The sequence below is a fragment of the Saccopteryx leptura genome, chromosome 5, assembly GCF_036850995.1.
Source record: "Saccopteryx leptura isolate mSacLep1 chromosome 5, mSacLep1_pri_phased_curated, whole genome shotgun sequence".
In the NCBI taxonomy this organism is placed as follows: Eukaryota; Metazoa; Chordata; class Mammalia; order Chiroptera; family Emballonuridae; genus Saccopteryx; species Saccopteryx leptura.
In genome coordinates this window covers 51,964,604-51,979,927 of record NC_089507.1, presented here as the reverse complement: position 1 = coordinate 51,979,927, position 15,324 = coordinate 51,964,604, and the positions used below count along the sequence as shown (strand labels likewise).

Below are 15,324 nucleotides of genomic sequence, written 5' to 3'. Positions count from 1 at the left end.
CCAAGATGATTTACTGGGGGACAAGAAGACAGATGGATTAAGACTATTAATAAAAGTGTGTATAGAGGTGTAGACCAGAAACTATAAAAAGAAAGAAAGAAAGAAAAGGAACAAGCTAATAGATAATAAGTAATTAAGGCCTAGAAATTTGAGACTTCAGAGTGATTGCAGGAGAGGAATATTGGAATACCTGATAAGGAAGAAGAAAGGCGCAGGGCTTGCTTAAGGAATACATGTTGCTTATACGAAGTGAAATAAATAAATCAGAAAAAACCAAGAACTGCATTATTCCATACATAGGTGGGACATAAAAATGAGACTAAGAGACACTGACAAGAGTGTGGTAGTTGGGGGGGAGGGAGGGAGGAGCAGGGAAAGGGAGAGGGGGAGGGGCACAAAGAAAACTAGATAGAAGGTGACGGAGGACAATCTGACTTTGGGTGATGGGTATGCAACATAATTGATTGACAAGATAACCTGGACATGTTTTCTTTGAACATATGTACCCTGATTTATTGATGTCACCCTAGTAAAATTAATTAAAAAAAAATACATGTTGCAAAAATATGCAAAAAAAAAAAAAAAAGAAGACATGTTGCTGCAGGATAAGGATCCAGAAGTGAAACTTTGAGGATTCTAACAAGATTCATGATCTGATTATAAAATTAATTGGCTGGGGTAAAATGGAGGTAATAATCAATGAATACTAGAACCTAGAGGATCAGATGGATTATGCACACAGATACTAATATTCCACAAGATGATGACAGAATTTGAAATGGAGAGTAATACTAAGATTTAGGCATTAACACTTTTCAATTAAATTCAGAGAACAACCACAAGCTTAAAAACGGCATCAGTTGGTGGCAGTTGCCATTGTTTGTTTGAGGAGCCCTTTCCTGATCCAGTTTGCAGGGTCGCAAATCTGAGTCCCTTTAACCTGGCTAACACTGACCTCAGCCCACCCTGGTGATTTTCTGGGACCCTGCCCCACACAATTCACTTGCTTAACCTGAACCTCTTTCAGATGCTAATCCACACAGGTGGCCGGCCTGGGCCCATGCTGTGGACTTTCCTAAAACCTACCAAATGTCCACAAACCCCAGACATGCAGCAGCTGGTCTCGGGTGCCCTGTACCTCTTTGCTAAGCAGCCCCGAGCCTGGACTACTGGCAACCAGCCTCGCATCATAGCATCACCACTCCCAGGTACCTCCCTGCCCAGCACAGGCAACAACCAACCTCAGATTACTTTGTAGCCCTACTGGCTGGTCCCCAGTACAAACTCAGATACAGCTGATCTTGGACCTTATTTAAGCACCTCCCAAGAAACTCCTGAACCAACACACCCAGGGCTAGCTTCTTTCTACACCAGAGCTTCAAACTACCCAATTAGCCCCACAAATGACACACCCAAAAGGTAGACTAGGCGGGCACCAGAGCTTCTATAAAGCAAATCTCAGTCTGTGAGATCAGGCCCCACACAGAATCTTGTCTGTTGTAATCGAAGTCAGTTCTCATGGCCAGTCAGCTTGATGAGCTGCCTGATGGGCCGGAGGTTGAGGAGCTGGGTGAAAAAGGAGAAGGGATTAAGAAGTATAAATGGGCAGTTACAGAAGAGTCATGGGGATGAGTTAAGTGCAGTATAAAAAATATAGTCAGTAATATTGTGATAACTATGTATGGTGTCAGGTGGGTGTAAGACTTATTGAGGGGGTCACTTTGTAAGTTATATAAATATCAAAGCATTACCTAAAAGTAATGTAATATTAAATGTTAACTATAATTGAAAAATAAAAAATATTTAAAAATAAAATAAAGTCAACCCAATTTAAAAGAAGACCAAATGTGCATAATAAGTGATACTGGCATAAAAATAAATGGCATCAGCTGGGAGAAGTATGGATTGAACAGTATAGAAACAGGCATTCCAAGTGTAAAATTTTAAAAATGAATTATGATACTAAGTGAATTGTGGTAAACTAACTTTGAGTAGAGAGAGCTGTAGTGAAAGTCATATACCTTCAGGAAAGACCTAGACTTTCCTCAAAGGAAGGAAGAGCATGTGTAGTAAAAAGTTTGGGGTATAGAATAGGATCTGCCAAAATGGAAGTGTTGGAAGAAAGAAAGTACTTTTGTGTTCCTCCCCCCAATCTGGGAAAATAAAAACCTTCATAGAAGACCCGGAGCCAAGCTTTAAATATGGATCGTATTTTGAGATGCAGAGTATTCAAGACAAAGGTAATGGCATGAAGAAAGTTAAGTAAAATTTCTGAATCAAATTCACAGTTATTGTGGCAAAGTTCCATTCAACTAATAGGCAAAAAGAACTAAGGAGAGTTGTAAATAAGACTGGAAAAGTTTAACAAGACTAATAATAGCTTTGATAAGAAAACAAAGTTCACTTTTTCTTCTGTAGTAATTAAAAGGTTTTATAGTGGGATCTTAAAATTGAGATCCATTTTCTTGGAACAAAATAGGTTTCCTTAAAATTGCTTGAAAATGTGGAGACTTGAGTAAGACAAGTTAGTGAGCCCAATTCTGTCCCATAAACAGTAGATAAGAGTAGCCTTTCATCCCTGATGGCATTGCTCAAGCGCTTGTGAGTAGAAGTGAAAGACCACAGGGCTATGGAGTTGACTTTTGCAGAACTTTTCCTTTTAGCACTGAGTATCCAACCTAAAAGAGACTATAGAGATGTAAACCAACTCACTTGTTTAGTGGATGGAAATTTAGGTCCAAAATGATTGCTTTACACAAGTTGATAGAACTTCTTAGTGTCAGAACTAGTAATTAAAACCACAGTTTCTGACTGTTAATTTTCTGACATTTCACCTGTCCTGTGGTGGCACAGGGGATAAGCATTGCCCTGGATCTCTGAGGTTGCCGGTTTGAAACTCCAGGCTTGCCTGGTCACGGCACATATGGAGTTAATATTACCTGCTACTCTCTCCTTCTCTCTTTTACTCTCTCCATCTCTCTCTCTAACAGTAAATAAATAAATAAATGATCTAAAAAATTGCTGGCGTTTCCTCTATATGTTAAACAGAAGTTCATCAAGGTGTTGGTGAAGATTATATTTTCACTGAGGTTAATATATATATATAAACCCTCATAAATTTTATTTTTTTTAAGATCATGAGTGAGGAAAAAGAGGACTTTTTTATCTTTAGTATACAAAATAGTGGTATAGTATAAAGATCAGAGGACTTTATTATTGACTGAGTGATTTATCAAATCATTTATTCTCATTGATTTATTCTCAGTGTTGTACTGTGACTCAGTTTAGTTTCTTCACTTATAAATTGAAAATAATAATCTTTCTGGTCCAATTTATAAAAATGAATTTGTGGCACTTAAAAAAGGTATTTTATATATAAAAACAGCATAAAAATAAAAAGTGAGAACATTCAACAACACTGCAAAAGATGCTGTTACTTCAGGCTATTGAAAGACTTTTCTTTGTTATAATTTTATATACTTTCTAAATTGAGTATGTACTATGTTTATAGTTGAAAACAAATGTATTCTCTTTAAATTTTGATGAAACCATATTTGAAAAACTATTAGGTGATTTAATTTTGATTTTGCCTCTTAGATGATATATCTTTGCCGGAATGCGAAGGATGTGGCTGTTTCTTATTATTATTTCTTTCTCATGGTAACTGGTCATCCAGATCCGGGCTCTTTTCCAGAGTTTGTGGAGAAATTCATGGATGGACAAGGTAAGAATAGTTTCCTCTTTTTGAATTTTTTCAAGGTAAATGACACAAATGGCTTCTCTGAGCAAAATTTTTGTTGTCTTTCCTGATCTGTTATCTTCCTTGATCCTTAATTAAAACACAGAAGTTCTAGATGCCCTTGAACTTTAGAGCATGCACAGGGTTTCCAGATGTGGATAGCAAATTGTAGAATATGGACAATTCAATTCAATGCTTAAAAATAAATATAGGAGGCTGGAGGTAATTTTTCTCTCTAAGAAAGAAACTCGATTTCTAATTTTTCTTTCGTTTTTATTTAAAAAGTATTTCACAGCATGTTATTGCAACTCCAGTGAACAGGAAGGAGAAAATAATAGATAAGAAAGAATCCTTATTTGTTTCCAAGGAAAATTTCAGGTTCTAGTATGGAGCCAAAATTTATAAAAAAAGTCTGAATATTTACAAAGATTTTCCTCGTTCTACCTAGTATACAATATGAAAGATTCAACTAGTTTCTCAGAAACAGTACAAAAGTTATTTGAGCAGAAATTCTGGAAATTTTTGCTTTTTTATTTAACTCTAGACTAAAGCAACTTAGTACTTTGATTTGAGGAAGAAAGGGTTCAATAGATTCTAGTATTAACTGAGAAAGACTATTCTGACCCTGCAATTATAATTTGAGAAAAAAGGTAACAATGCCACTTTTATATCCAAGAAGCTAATATTAACTCAATAAAAAAGGTTCTATATGCTTTGTCTGTTGCTCTATTTTGAGAAAATTTATGCTAATGCATAATGAATAAAATATATGCCTCAAGATCATCAAAACACACATTGTGAGGTAGAGGAAGATAAAGTTGTACCTATACAAAACAGATAAATAAGATCATTATAAATATAACCATATAACTTTCTCTGTAAAGAAAAATTGCCAGTAGAGTCAAAGAACTGAAGAAATATGCAATGATTTAATGCAAAGTAGAATACTTTGACTCACACATTATTATATCATTCTGTCAGCTTTTATTGAGAGAAACATTTTGATATGTGTGAAAGAAGATAAAAGAAGAGAAAGAATTTAGTCTTATCACATCATCTCCAAAATCTTCTAATTCTTTTAGAGTGAGGATGACACTAAAAGTCCCTAAAAGAACAGCTCTTCTCATCTAAACTGCAAGCAGTATAATAAATGATTATATAACTTTTTAGCTTCAGTTAGCAAAACCAGTTGGTAAGTGGCAAATTTGAGACCTGGGCTGAATTCTTATTATAAGAATGTTGATAGTCCACTAACTCAACTCCCATCATTAACAACCTATTTTACATATATATACACACACACACACCCATTTGTACCAATTTAAAAAATGATCTAATAAACTTTGAATCAAATTGATTGGAGGGGGCCATCCTTTACTTTTTCTCAGTGCCAAAAGTTACAATTATGAAAGTTGAAAATATATTTCTGTATATAAATTATTCAACATATTTTGCCTCCTTGCTGCAGATAAATTTGCTTAAGATGTGTGGCTGACCTTTAGTGTTCATTCCATGATCATTTATGTATATTTTTTTGTTGCTACTGTTTGAACACTCATTTTTAAGCTGAATAAAGATAAAAACTATGCTCTGATGTTGTTTTTGTCTTTAATTTTAGTTCCTTATGGCTCTTGGTATGAACATGCGAAATCTTGGTGGGAAATGAGAAAGAATCCACGTGTGCTAATTCTTTTCTATGAAGACATGCATGAGGTAAGAAACTGAAAACATGGGCAATTTAGTACTTTCTAGAACGTTAGCATTTGGCAACACTCTAGATACAGAAATCTTCCTTTAAATAAATGATGCAGCCACCTCCAAAGGTTATAATTATCCAGATACTTTAGCACCGATTTAAACCTAGTAAATAAAATTTTCTTATGAATGAATATGATTAAAACCAAGTTTCAAAAAATTACCAATGATAAATTTGAAAGAATCTGAATTTATAAAAACAACAACAACAAACAAATGCACATACACATGGATACATACATACATGGAATCACAACAGGAAAGAAGAGTCAAGTGGTCTCCAAATTGAAAGATGTTAGAATGATCAGACCAGGGCTTTAAAATAACTGTGCTTACTATGTTTAAGAAATATTTAAAAAAAATAAAAGAAGAAAATAAAAATTTTACAAAGAAGCAAGAGGCCATTATAATTAACAAGTCAAATTGGAATATAATAACAAAACAGAATTTTTAAAATAATAAATTAAAATTAGAAATTAAGAGATGATTTAAATAGTGTTTGAATCCTGACCAGGGCACGTAGAAGCACCCATCTGCTTCTCCACCCTTCCCCCTCTCTTTTCTCTCTCTCTCTCTCTCTCTCTGTCTTACCCTCCCACAACCAAGGCTCCATTGGAGCAAAGTTGGCCCAGGCACAGAGGATGGCTCCATGCCTCTGCCTCAGGCACTAGAATGGCTCCAGCTGCAATGGAGAAACACCCGAGATGGGTAGAGCATTGTCCCCTGGTGGGTTTGCCAGGTGGATACCAGTTGGGCACATGTGGACATGTGGGAGTCTGTCTCTCTGCCTCCCTGCTTCTCACTTCAAACACACACACACACACACACACACACAAAAGCATGATGATTTAAATCAGGGGTAGTCAACCTTTTTATACCTACTGCCCACTTTTGTATCTCTGTTAGTAGTAAAATTTTCTAACCACCCACTGGTTGCACAATAATGGTGATTTATAAGGTAGGGAAGTAACTTTACTTTATAAATTTTTTTTTTTGTATTTTTCTGAAGCTGGAAACAGGGAGGCAGTCAGACAGACTCCCGCATGCGCCCGACCGGGATCCACCCAGCATGCCCACCAGGGGGCGATGCTCTGCCCATCTGGGGCATCATTCTGTCGCGACCAGAGCCACTCTAGTGCCTGGGGCAGAGGCCAAGGAGCCATCCCCAGAGCCCGGGCCATCTTTTGCTCCAATGGAGCCTCGGCTGCGGGAGGGGAAGAGAGAGACAGAGAGGAAGGAGAGGGGGAGGGGTAGAGAAGCAGATGGGCACCTCTCCTGTGTGCCCTGTCCGGGAATCGAACCCGGGACTTCTGCACGCCAGGTTGATGCTCTACCACTGAGCCAACCAGCCAGGGCTACTTTATAAATTTATAAAGCAGAGTTACAGTAAGTTAAAGCATATAATAATAAATACTTACCAAGTACTTTATGTTGACTTTTTGCTAAGTTTGGTAGAATAAATCTTTATAAAACAACTTACTGTAGTTAAATCTATCTTTTTATTTATACTTTGGATGCTCCACTACCACGCGCCATGAAAGCTGGAATGCCCACTAGTGGGCAGTAGGGACCAGGTTGACTACCACTGATTTAAATAAACAGACGAGGCATGGCTAAATCATGGATGGTAAAGTGGAAGATGGAACTGAGTTAATTTTTATAAAATTTACCACATTGAGATAAATAGAATACTTTACTTAAAAATAAAAGAGCAAAAGATATGTAAGATAGCATGATCAAGTCCCATAGATATCAACTCAAACCTTCAGAAGGAGAGAGTAATAAAAATGTTTGAAACAGCAATATGCAAAAGTCTGATGGCCTCAAAATTTCCTTATAATCTAGTTATTCTCTAGCTTCACTTGTAATCAGGATAATTCCAAATAAAAATCACTATGAGATTTTATTCCATACCCAATACACTGACAACAATTAAAAATATGACAACAATAAATGTTAGTCAGGATATAAATCAATGAAAAGTAACACACTGTTGATAGAAGTGTAAAAAGATAAAAACATGGCAACTTGTCACTATCTATGAAGAACAAAACATGAACATAACTGAAGACCCAGAAATTCTACTAGTTGATATATACTCTTGATAAAACTCTGGCTTGTGTACATTAAGTTGTATGAACAACAATTTTCATAGCGGCATTCTCCATAACCATAAATACTAGAAACAAGCAAAATACTCGTATAACTAAATAATCAATATATGTCATCCAACTCAAACTGAAAGTCATGGAATCAACCCAAAGAAGGTGATACTTAAGCTGAAGTTTAATAGGCAAGCTATAATTTGTAGAAGCGATTTTGAGAACAATATCCTATGTAGAGCGAGCTGCACAACAGAATAAGCATTATGGCTGGTATTGGAAATAGTGGCATTGAGTGATTTAACCAGATAATAGGGTACTCAATAGGAGTGACATAGATAGAGATGAAAATATTTGTAGTTGGGGTTCATATATAACATCTAATTCTCCATGGTGAGTATTTGACTTTTTACACGTTTTCTTAATCTTTCTGGTTCCTTTGCTTTTCACTAATTACACCAATAAATTACAAGAAAAATAAAAGCTGTTTAAATATTTTCAACCCAAAACTTGATCTAAACCAAGAGACTATGCTTTTTTGAGCATGTATATGTATATTTATAGATATTTACTGAGTATGTACTATGCATCAGAGACTACAATAACTATTTTGTAAACATCATTTCATTTAGTGTTCTAACAATCTTGGAAGGATCTATATTTTTAAAATATTATTAAAATATAGTTGGCATATTATGTAATATTAGTTTTAGGTGTATAACATATTGATTTGACATCTATTTGCCTTACCAGGTGACCATCCTGATAAGTCTAGTAACTATCCCCGTGCAAATTTATAATGGTATTATTGGCTATATCCTCGGTGCTGCTGTACATTACACCTCCATGACTAATTTATTTTGTAACTGGAAGTTTTTGTCATTTACTCCTCTTCACCTTTTCCACCCATCCCTACACTTCTGTTACTCTGGCAACAATCAATTTGTTCTCTGTATTAATGAGTCTGTTTTGTTTTGTTTGCTCATTTGTGTTTTCTTAGATTCCACATATGAGTGAAATCATACAGTATTTTTCTTTCTCTGACTTATTTCACTTAACAAATTATCCTCTAGGTACATTCGTGTTGTTGCAAATGATGAAATTTTATTCTTTTTAATTGCTGAGTAATATTTTATTATGTGTATAATAATATTCCACTGCCCTGGCCGGTTGGTTCAGTGGTAGAGCGTCGGCCTGGTGTGCAGAAGTCCCGGGTTCGATTCCCGGACAGGGCACACAGGAGAAGCGCCCATCTGCTTCTCCACCCCTCCCCCTCTCCTTCCTCTCTGTCTCTCTCTTCCCCTCCCGCAGCCGAGGCTCCATTGGAGCAAAGATGGCCCGGGCGCTGGGGATGGCTCCTTGGCCTCTGCCCCACGCACTAGAATGGCTCTGGTCGCAACAGAGCGACGCCCCGGAGGGGCAGAGCATCGCCCCCTGGTGGACGTGCTGGGTGGATCCTGGTCGGGCGCATGCGGCAGTCTGTCTGTCTCTCCTTGTTTCCAGCTTCAGAAAAATACAAAAAGAAATAATAATATTCCATTATACACTAATGATAGATGTGATATATATATATAATATATAATATCTTTATTCATTCATCTGTCCGTGAACTCTCAGGTTGCTTCCATATCTTGGTTATTTTAAATGAAGCTGCAATGAACATAAGGGTGTATATATCTTTTTTTGGTATGTGTGACAGAGACAGAGACAGAGAGACAGAGAGACAGACAGAAACAGACAGACAGGAGAGGAATGAGAAGCATCAATTCTTCGTTGCAGCACCTTAGTTGTTCATTGATTGCCTTCTTACATGTGCCCTGACTGGGGGGTTTGCATATATCTTTTCGAATTAATGTTTTTATTTTCTTCAAGTAAATACCCAGAAGTAGAATTGATAGGTTGTATGGTAATTTTTGTTTACATTTTTTTTTTATTATTAAATTTAATGCAGTGACATTGATAAATCAGGGTACATATGTTGAGAGAAAATATCTCTAGATTATTTTGACATTTGTTTGTGCTGTATACCCCTCCCCCAAAGTTAAATTGTCTTCTGTCACCTTCTATCTGGTTTTCTTTGTGCCCCTCCCCTCCCCTAACCCCTCTCTCCTTCTTCACCCCATCCCCCCTCCCCCAACCCCCGCCCCTGTTGCCATCACATTCTTGTTCATGTCTCTGAGTCTCATTTTTATGTCCCTTCTATGTATGGATTCATCTTAGTTTTTTTTTTCTGATTTACTTATTTCACTCCGTATAATGTTGTCAAGGTCCATCCATGTTATTGTAAATGATCCGATGTCATTATTTCTTATGGCTAAGTAGTATTCCATAGTTGTTTACATTTTTTGAAGAAGCTCTACTGTTTTTCATAGTGGTTGCCTCAGTTTACATTCCCACCAACAATGTATGAGTATGTATCAGTAAATTGCCTTTTAATTTTGATGAGTGTTCCCTTTTCTCCACATCCTTGCCAACACTTGTTATTTGTTGTGTTTTTTTTCATAATAGCCATTCTGACAGGTGGGAGATGATATCTCATTGTGGATTTGATTTGCACTTTACTGATGATTAATGATGTTTAGCATTTTTCATGTCTGTTGACCGTATATATATCTTTTTTGGGAAAATACCTATTCATATCCTCTGTCCATTTTTATAATCAGATTATTTATTGATATTGAGTTATATGAGTTTCTTATATTATTTTTTTTATTAATCCCTTATTGGATATATCATTTACAAATATCTTCTCCCATTCAGTTCGTTGTCTTTTATTTTTGTTGATGGTTTCCTTCACTGTGAAGAAGCTTTTTAGTTTGATGTAGTCTCATTTGTTTATTTTTGCTTTTGTTACCCTTATCTGAGGTGACATATCCAAAAAGATATTGCTAAGACTAATGTCAAAGATTTTACTGCTTATGTTTTCTCCTAGAAGTTTTATGGTTTCAGATCTTACAGTTAAGTAATTCATCCATTTGAGTTTTTTTTAATGTAGCATAATAAAGTGGTATTTTATATATGGTATGCAAGAAAGTATATGGTGTGAAATATCTTTTACGTCCATTTTATGGTTGAGGAAAATTGTGTCTAGAGAAGCTTAAAAAATACCACTTCTACAAGAAGTATATATTTTCATCAGAAGCCCAATTCCATTATCAGTTAGGAGAAAATAAAGGTTTTTTTCTCTTTTTAATCCAAATAATAATGTATTCAATTTTAGTAATTGAGTCTTCAAAATATTTTTTCTTCCTAGGATATCAGAAGAGAGGTGTTAAAATTGATACAATTTCTTGGAAGGAAGCCATCAGATGAGCTTGTGAACAAGATTGTACAACATACTTCATTCCAAGAGATGAAAAACAATCCCTCTACCAATTACACAACACTACCAGACGAAGTCATGAACCAAAAAATATCTCCCTTCATGAGAAAAGGTAAGCTAGTCATGAGATTTGCCTCTATTACTATAGAAAGTCACAATTTGAAATAATTATAGAAAAACATCTCTGGAGGCCTATGCATGCCTGTAGACTCAGCTTGTTTTCTTCAGAGCAATTTCACATTCGAGAATTTTCTTCATTGTGTTACCAGTTCTTCTGAGTCATGAAACATTACTACTAATAATGATAATAAATTGCTATTACTTGTTGATTATTTGGCATATGCAGCATATTTCATTAAGAATAACCAGCAGCCACTGCAGCCTAGTCCCAGCACTAGTACCAAACTCTGTTGGCGACCATTTACTATGCCTGTGTACCTTGGGGTTCTGCACCATGTACATTATGCGAACGTATATAAATTTAAATTTCTAAGCATCGTTAAAATTTATCAGAGACTCAGAAGAGAGCTTCTATTATTATCTCATTTTGAGATAAGGAAACAAGCTTAGAACAATCAGCCAGCTTTTCCTTGATCAAGTGGCAGACATTTTTAAAGATTGAGTGGCAAATGTCCAAACTCATTAAATTGTATGTACATTAAATATGCAGAGTTCTGTATATGTCCATTATATTTCAACAAAGCGGTTTTAAAAAGGGCTTTAAGTTCCAAAGCCCTTAGTAGCAAATATAGCTCTGTTTAGCAAAAATATCAAAACATAATGAAGTGACATTCCATTGAGAATCATGGTTGGATGAAATATAGTCTGTTTATAAATCCAAAGAGATGTAGGATATGCAGAGTATTGGGACGTCCGGTCTTACCAATATGTGAGAAAAACATATTTATTATTATTTTTCAGAAACAGAATAGAGAAAATCTTGCTTTTTGAGCTAAATTGTCAGTGAGAAGACCAGGGAATTTTTTAAGTGACATAAATAAAATTCCAGCTGCTGGGTGAGAACAGGGATCCCCTGAAAAGAGAACTAACATGCAAATTATATTTTAATGGTTTGTTTCTCAAATTATCTCAGCCTCCTTTCCCATAATGTGTGTGTGTGTGTGTGTGTATTTTTTTTTCTTTAAGATAAAACGCTAGATGTTAATTATTGCACTTGTAAATGGCTGCTTACTGCTATTTCCTTAGACCTACCCAGAACACATATTTTCTATCTTTTGCTTTTTTTGGGTTATTTCACTGGGAAAGGTTAGAGCTTTTTGTACTAAAATAGAAAGTAAACTATTGACTGATTTAAAATACAGGGTGACTTCTTTCTGCCAGAGGAGGGCTAGATGTGATGGAAAATAAAAGAGAAGAGCCTGCTACACTATTACAATAAGCCAGGTGGGAAGGACTGAGAGCTCCTCTGTCAGCAGTGGCAGAAATGAAGAAAAGGCAATGAGTCTAAAGAAAGGCTGAACATGAATAAACAATTAGATGTAAGATCAAAAAGACAACTTCCAAATGCGTGCTTTGCAAACCTGGTGTTGCCACTAATCACGTTATGGAAAAGATAACATAATTTGGTGGGGAACAAAATGAATTAAAATTTAAACTGGTTGAATTTGGGATATGTGTATGGAATCCAGGTTGCAATATTATGTAGGCAGTTGGATATGGAAATAAAAATCTGAATTTGAGTGTTATCAATATGAATATAATATTTAATATCTTGGGCATAGGTAAAATGTGGATCTCACCTTTTTTTTAAAAGATTTTATTTATTCATTTTTGAGAAGGGAGGAGGAAAGAGATATATATAGAGAGAGAAGGGGGGGGAGCAGGAGGCATCAACTTCCACATGTAACCGGGCAGGCCCGGGGTTTCAAACCGGCGACTTCAGCATTTCAGGTTGACATTTTATCCACTGCACCACCACAGGTCAGGCACGGATCTCATCTTAGGAGGATAGCCCAACATTTGAGAGTAAATTGGAGAAGAAAAGTTCAATGAAGTGGCATTAGTGCAAAGAATCAGAGAAAGAAATATATATACTGTTTGTTGTTTTGACTGTCACAACAAATCTTTTTTTGCAAGCTCAAATATGTATATTATTCAGGGTACATATTTTATTACTATAATTAAGGGTTACAAGAATAAAATTTGATTAGGTGTTAATGAAAGTGATGAATATTAGCAACTTCATAAATCTAGTTTGAAGACATAATACCTGAAGCTTTTTTCTTCTGTTACAGGGATTGCAGGAGACTGGAAGAATCACTTTACAGTAGCCCTGAATGAGAAATTTGATGTGCACTATGAGCAGCAGATGAAGGGGTCTACATTGAAATTACGAACCCAGATCTAAGAAAGGTTTTCTTAACATATGTGAGATTAAAGCTTCCTTCCATCATGCCTCAACTTTTCTTATTTTGGATTGTTAGAGGGGTCATGTGAAAGGTTATGGTCAGGTTCACTTAGTTATTGAGATCTTACTATAAAAAGACAAGAAGAATGTTTTTCCTAATATTATTCTTTTTATTCTGTTTTTCTTTTCTTTTACTTTGTCTTCTCCTTTTTTCTTCTTACAAATATTACACAAACTTATAATCTATGGGAATGATGTAGGAACACACAGATAGTTCAAGTTAGAAGCTCACTAAAAAATAAACAAGCACCCCAAATTATTTTCATGCTGAGTTTTTCCCACTTAGCAGTCCATTTAGTATATACATGAACTTTGAAAATTGTGGAAGAAAGAAATAAAAGAGTAAATAACTTTGGTGGCATAATTATACTTATTATTTTCTTCCTGTTTTTTTTTTTTCACTTTCTGCAAAATGGCCTAGTTTGGAATTTACTTTAATCTAATGCAAATTTTGACTATGAATAAATTAATCAGATGACTATAAATACTCCAAATGAGTGTTATTTATGCTTGAATGTCATATATAAAATATAATGAATTTTCATTCTGTACCCTAAAGTTTAAAAAATATATCTGCCAATAAAACAAAAAAAACCCCAAAAGGAATAGAACAATTATTATTTTTTGTATAAACTGTTGTTTGGCTTATGTCTCCCATTTTTCTGCATTCTAGTGATGATTGTTTGCCTATACTACACTTATTTTTAACAGAGAATGCTTCTTTTCTCTAAATCAGAAGACACACAAGATCATAAAAAATTTACTATGGGTCTTTAATAGATTATTACATCCTTAATTCCTAACCTACAAGATCAAGTCAAAGGAGAAATAAATATGGGTTTTTTAATTCACTCTTTAGAAAAACGTCTAGGGATTTCTGAACAACTTAGTTAAGGGTATAATTTTGCAGAATCAAATCTTCTGGAATAAGTAGAAATACTTATGTTTTTAATAAAAAGAGGTATGACTAGCTATGCATTATAGAAAAGTTGGAGAGTCTTGAAAAACATTAAGTTTTTGTTATAGTGGAGATGAGCAGAACCTCAACTTCTAATGGCAACAATTGTTAGTTCTTTCTTCTTAAATTACAGTTGACATACAATATTACATTTATTTCAGGTGTACGACCATTTGATTGGACATTTATATAACTTATGAAGTGATCACCCCAATAAATTCAGAACTTACTTGATGCTATACGTAATTATTAGAATATTATTGACTATATTCCCTATGCTGTACTTTACATCCCTGTGACTATTTTATAACCTCTTTTCCCTCTGATGATCACCATATTGTTGTCTGCGTTTATAAGTTTTTTGGTTTTTTTAATCCCTTCACAATTTTCATGTATAGTCTGTGTTTTAAGGTGTATTTTTACCTATTGTCATCCCAGACTTTTTATATTTTTTGTTTTGTTTCTATTTTTGTGAAATAGCTTTTTTCATCACTTTACTTTTAGTCTGTGTGTGGCTTTCAGTCTGAAGTGAGTCTCTTGTAGACAGCCTATAAAAGGCTCTTGTTTTGTTATAGATTCAGTCACTGTATGTCCTTTGATTGGAGCATTTAATAATTTTGCATTTATAGTACTTGTTAATTCATACATATTTATTGCCATTTTATTATTCATATTTTTGATCTATTATTTTCTTCTTTTTCTTGAAGAAGACTCTTTAACATTTTTTGAAATACTGATTTAGTGATGATGAGCTACTTTACCTTTTTATTGTTTGAGAAGTCCTATATCTGTGTTTACATTCTAAGTGATAGCTTTGCTGGGTAGAGTAAGCTTGGTTGCAGGTCCTTGTTTTCATCACTTTTAATATTTCTCTCCAGTCCCTTCTGGTTTGTAAAGTTTCTGTTGAGAAATAAGTTTGCAGTCTTACAGGAGCTCCTTTGTAGGTAACTAACTTCTCTTCTCCTTTTCTCCTTCTGTTTTTAAATTTTTCTCTTTGGTTTTAGACTTCGCATTTTAATT

At 35.0% G+C, this 15,324-nt stretch overlaps 1 protein-coding gene across 2 annotated transcripts in view; it reads left to right on the top strand.

The window, feature by feature from the left end:
- Window positions 1-13,737, top strand: part of LOC136405494 (sulfotransferase 1E1-like) — a 29,468-nt gene extending 15,731 nt beyond the window's left edge. For both annotated transcript variants that reach the window (XM_066384957.1, XM_066384958.1), the window contains 4 exons: window positions 3,598-3,724; window positions 5,358-5,452; window positions 10,850-11,030; window positions 13,174-13,737. In XM_066384957.1, the coding sequence (XP_066241054.1) occupies window positions 3,598-3,724; window positions 5,358-5,452; window positions 10,850-11,030; window positions 13,174-13,286 (516 nt within the window). In that variant the 3' untranslated portion in view covers window positions 13,287-13,737. The remainder of the gene's footprint in view (window positions 1-3,597; window positions 3,725-5,357; window positions 5,453-10,849; window positions 11,031-13,173) is intronic.
- The last annotated feature ends 1,587 nt before the right edge of the window (window positions 13,738-15,324 follow it).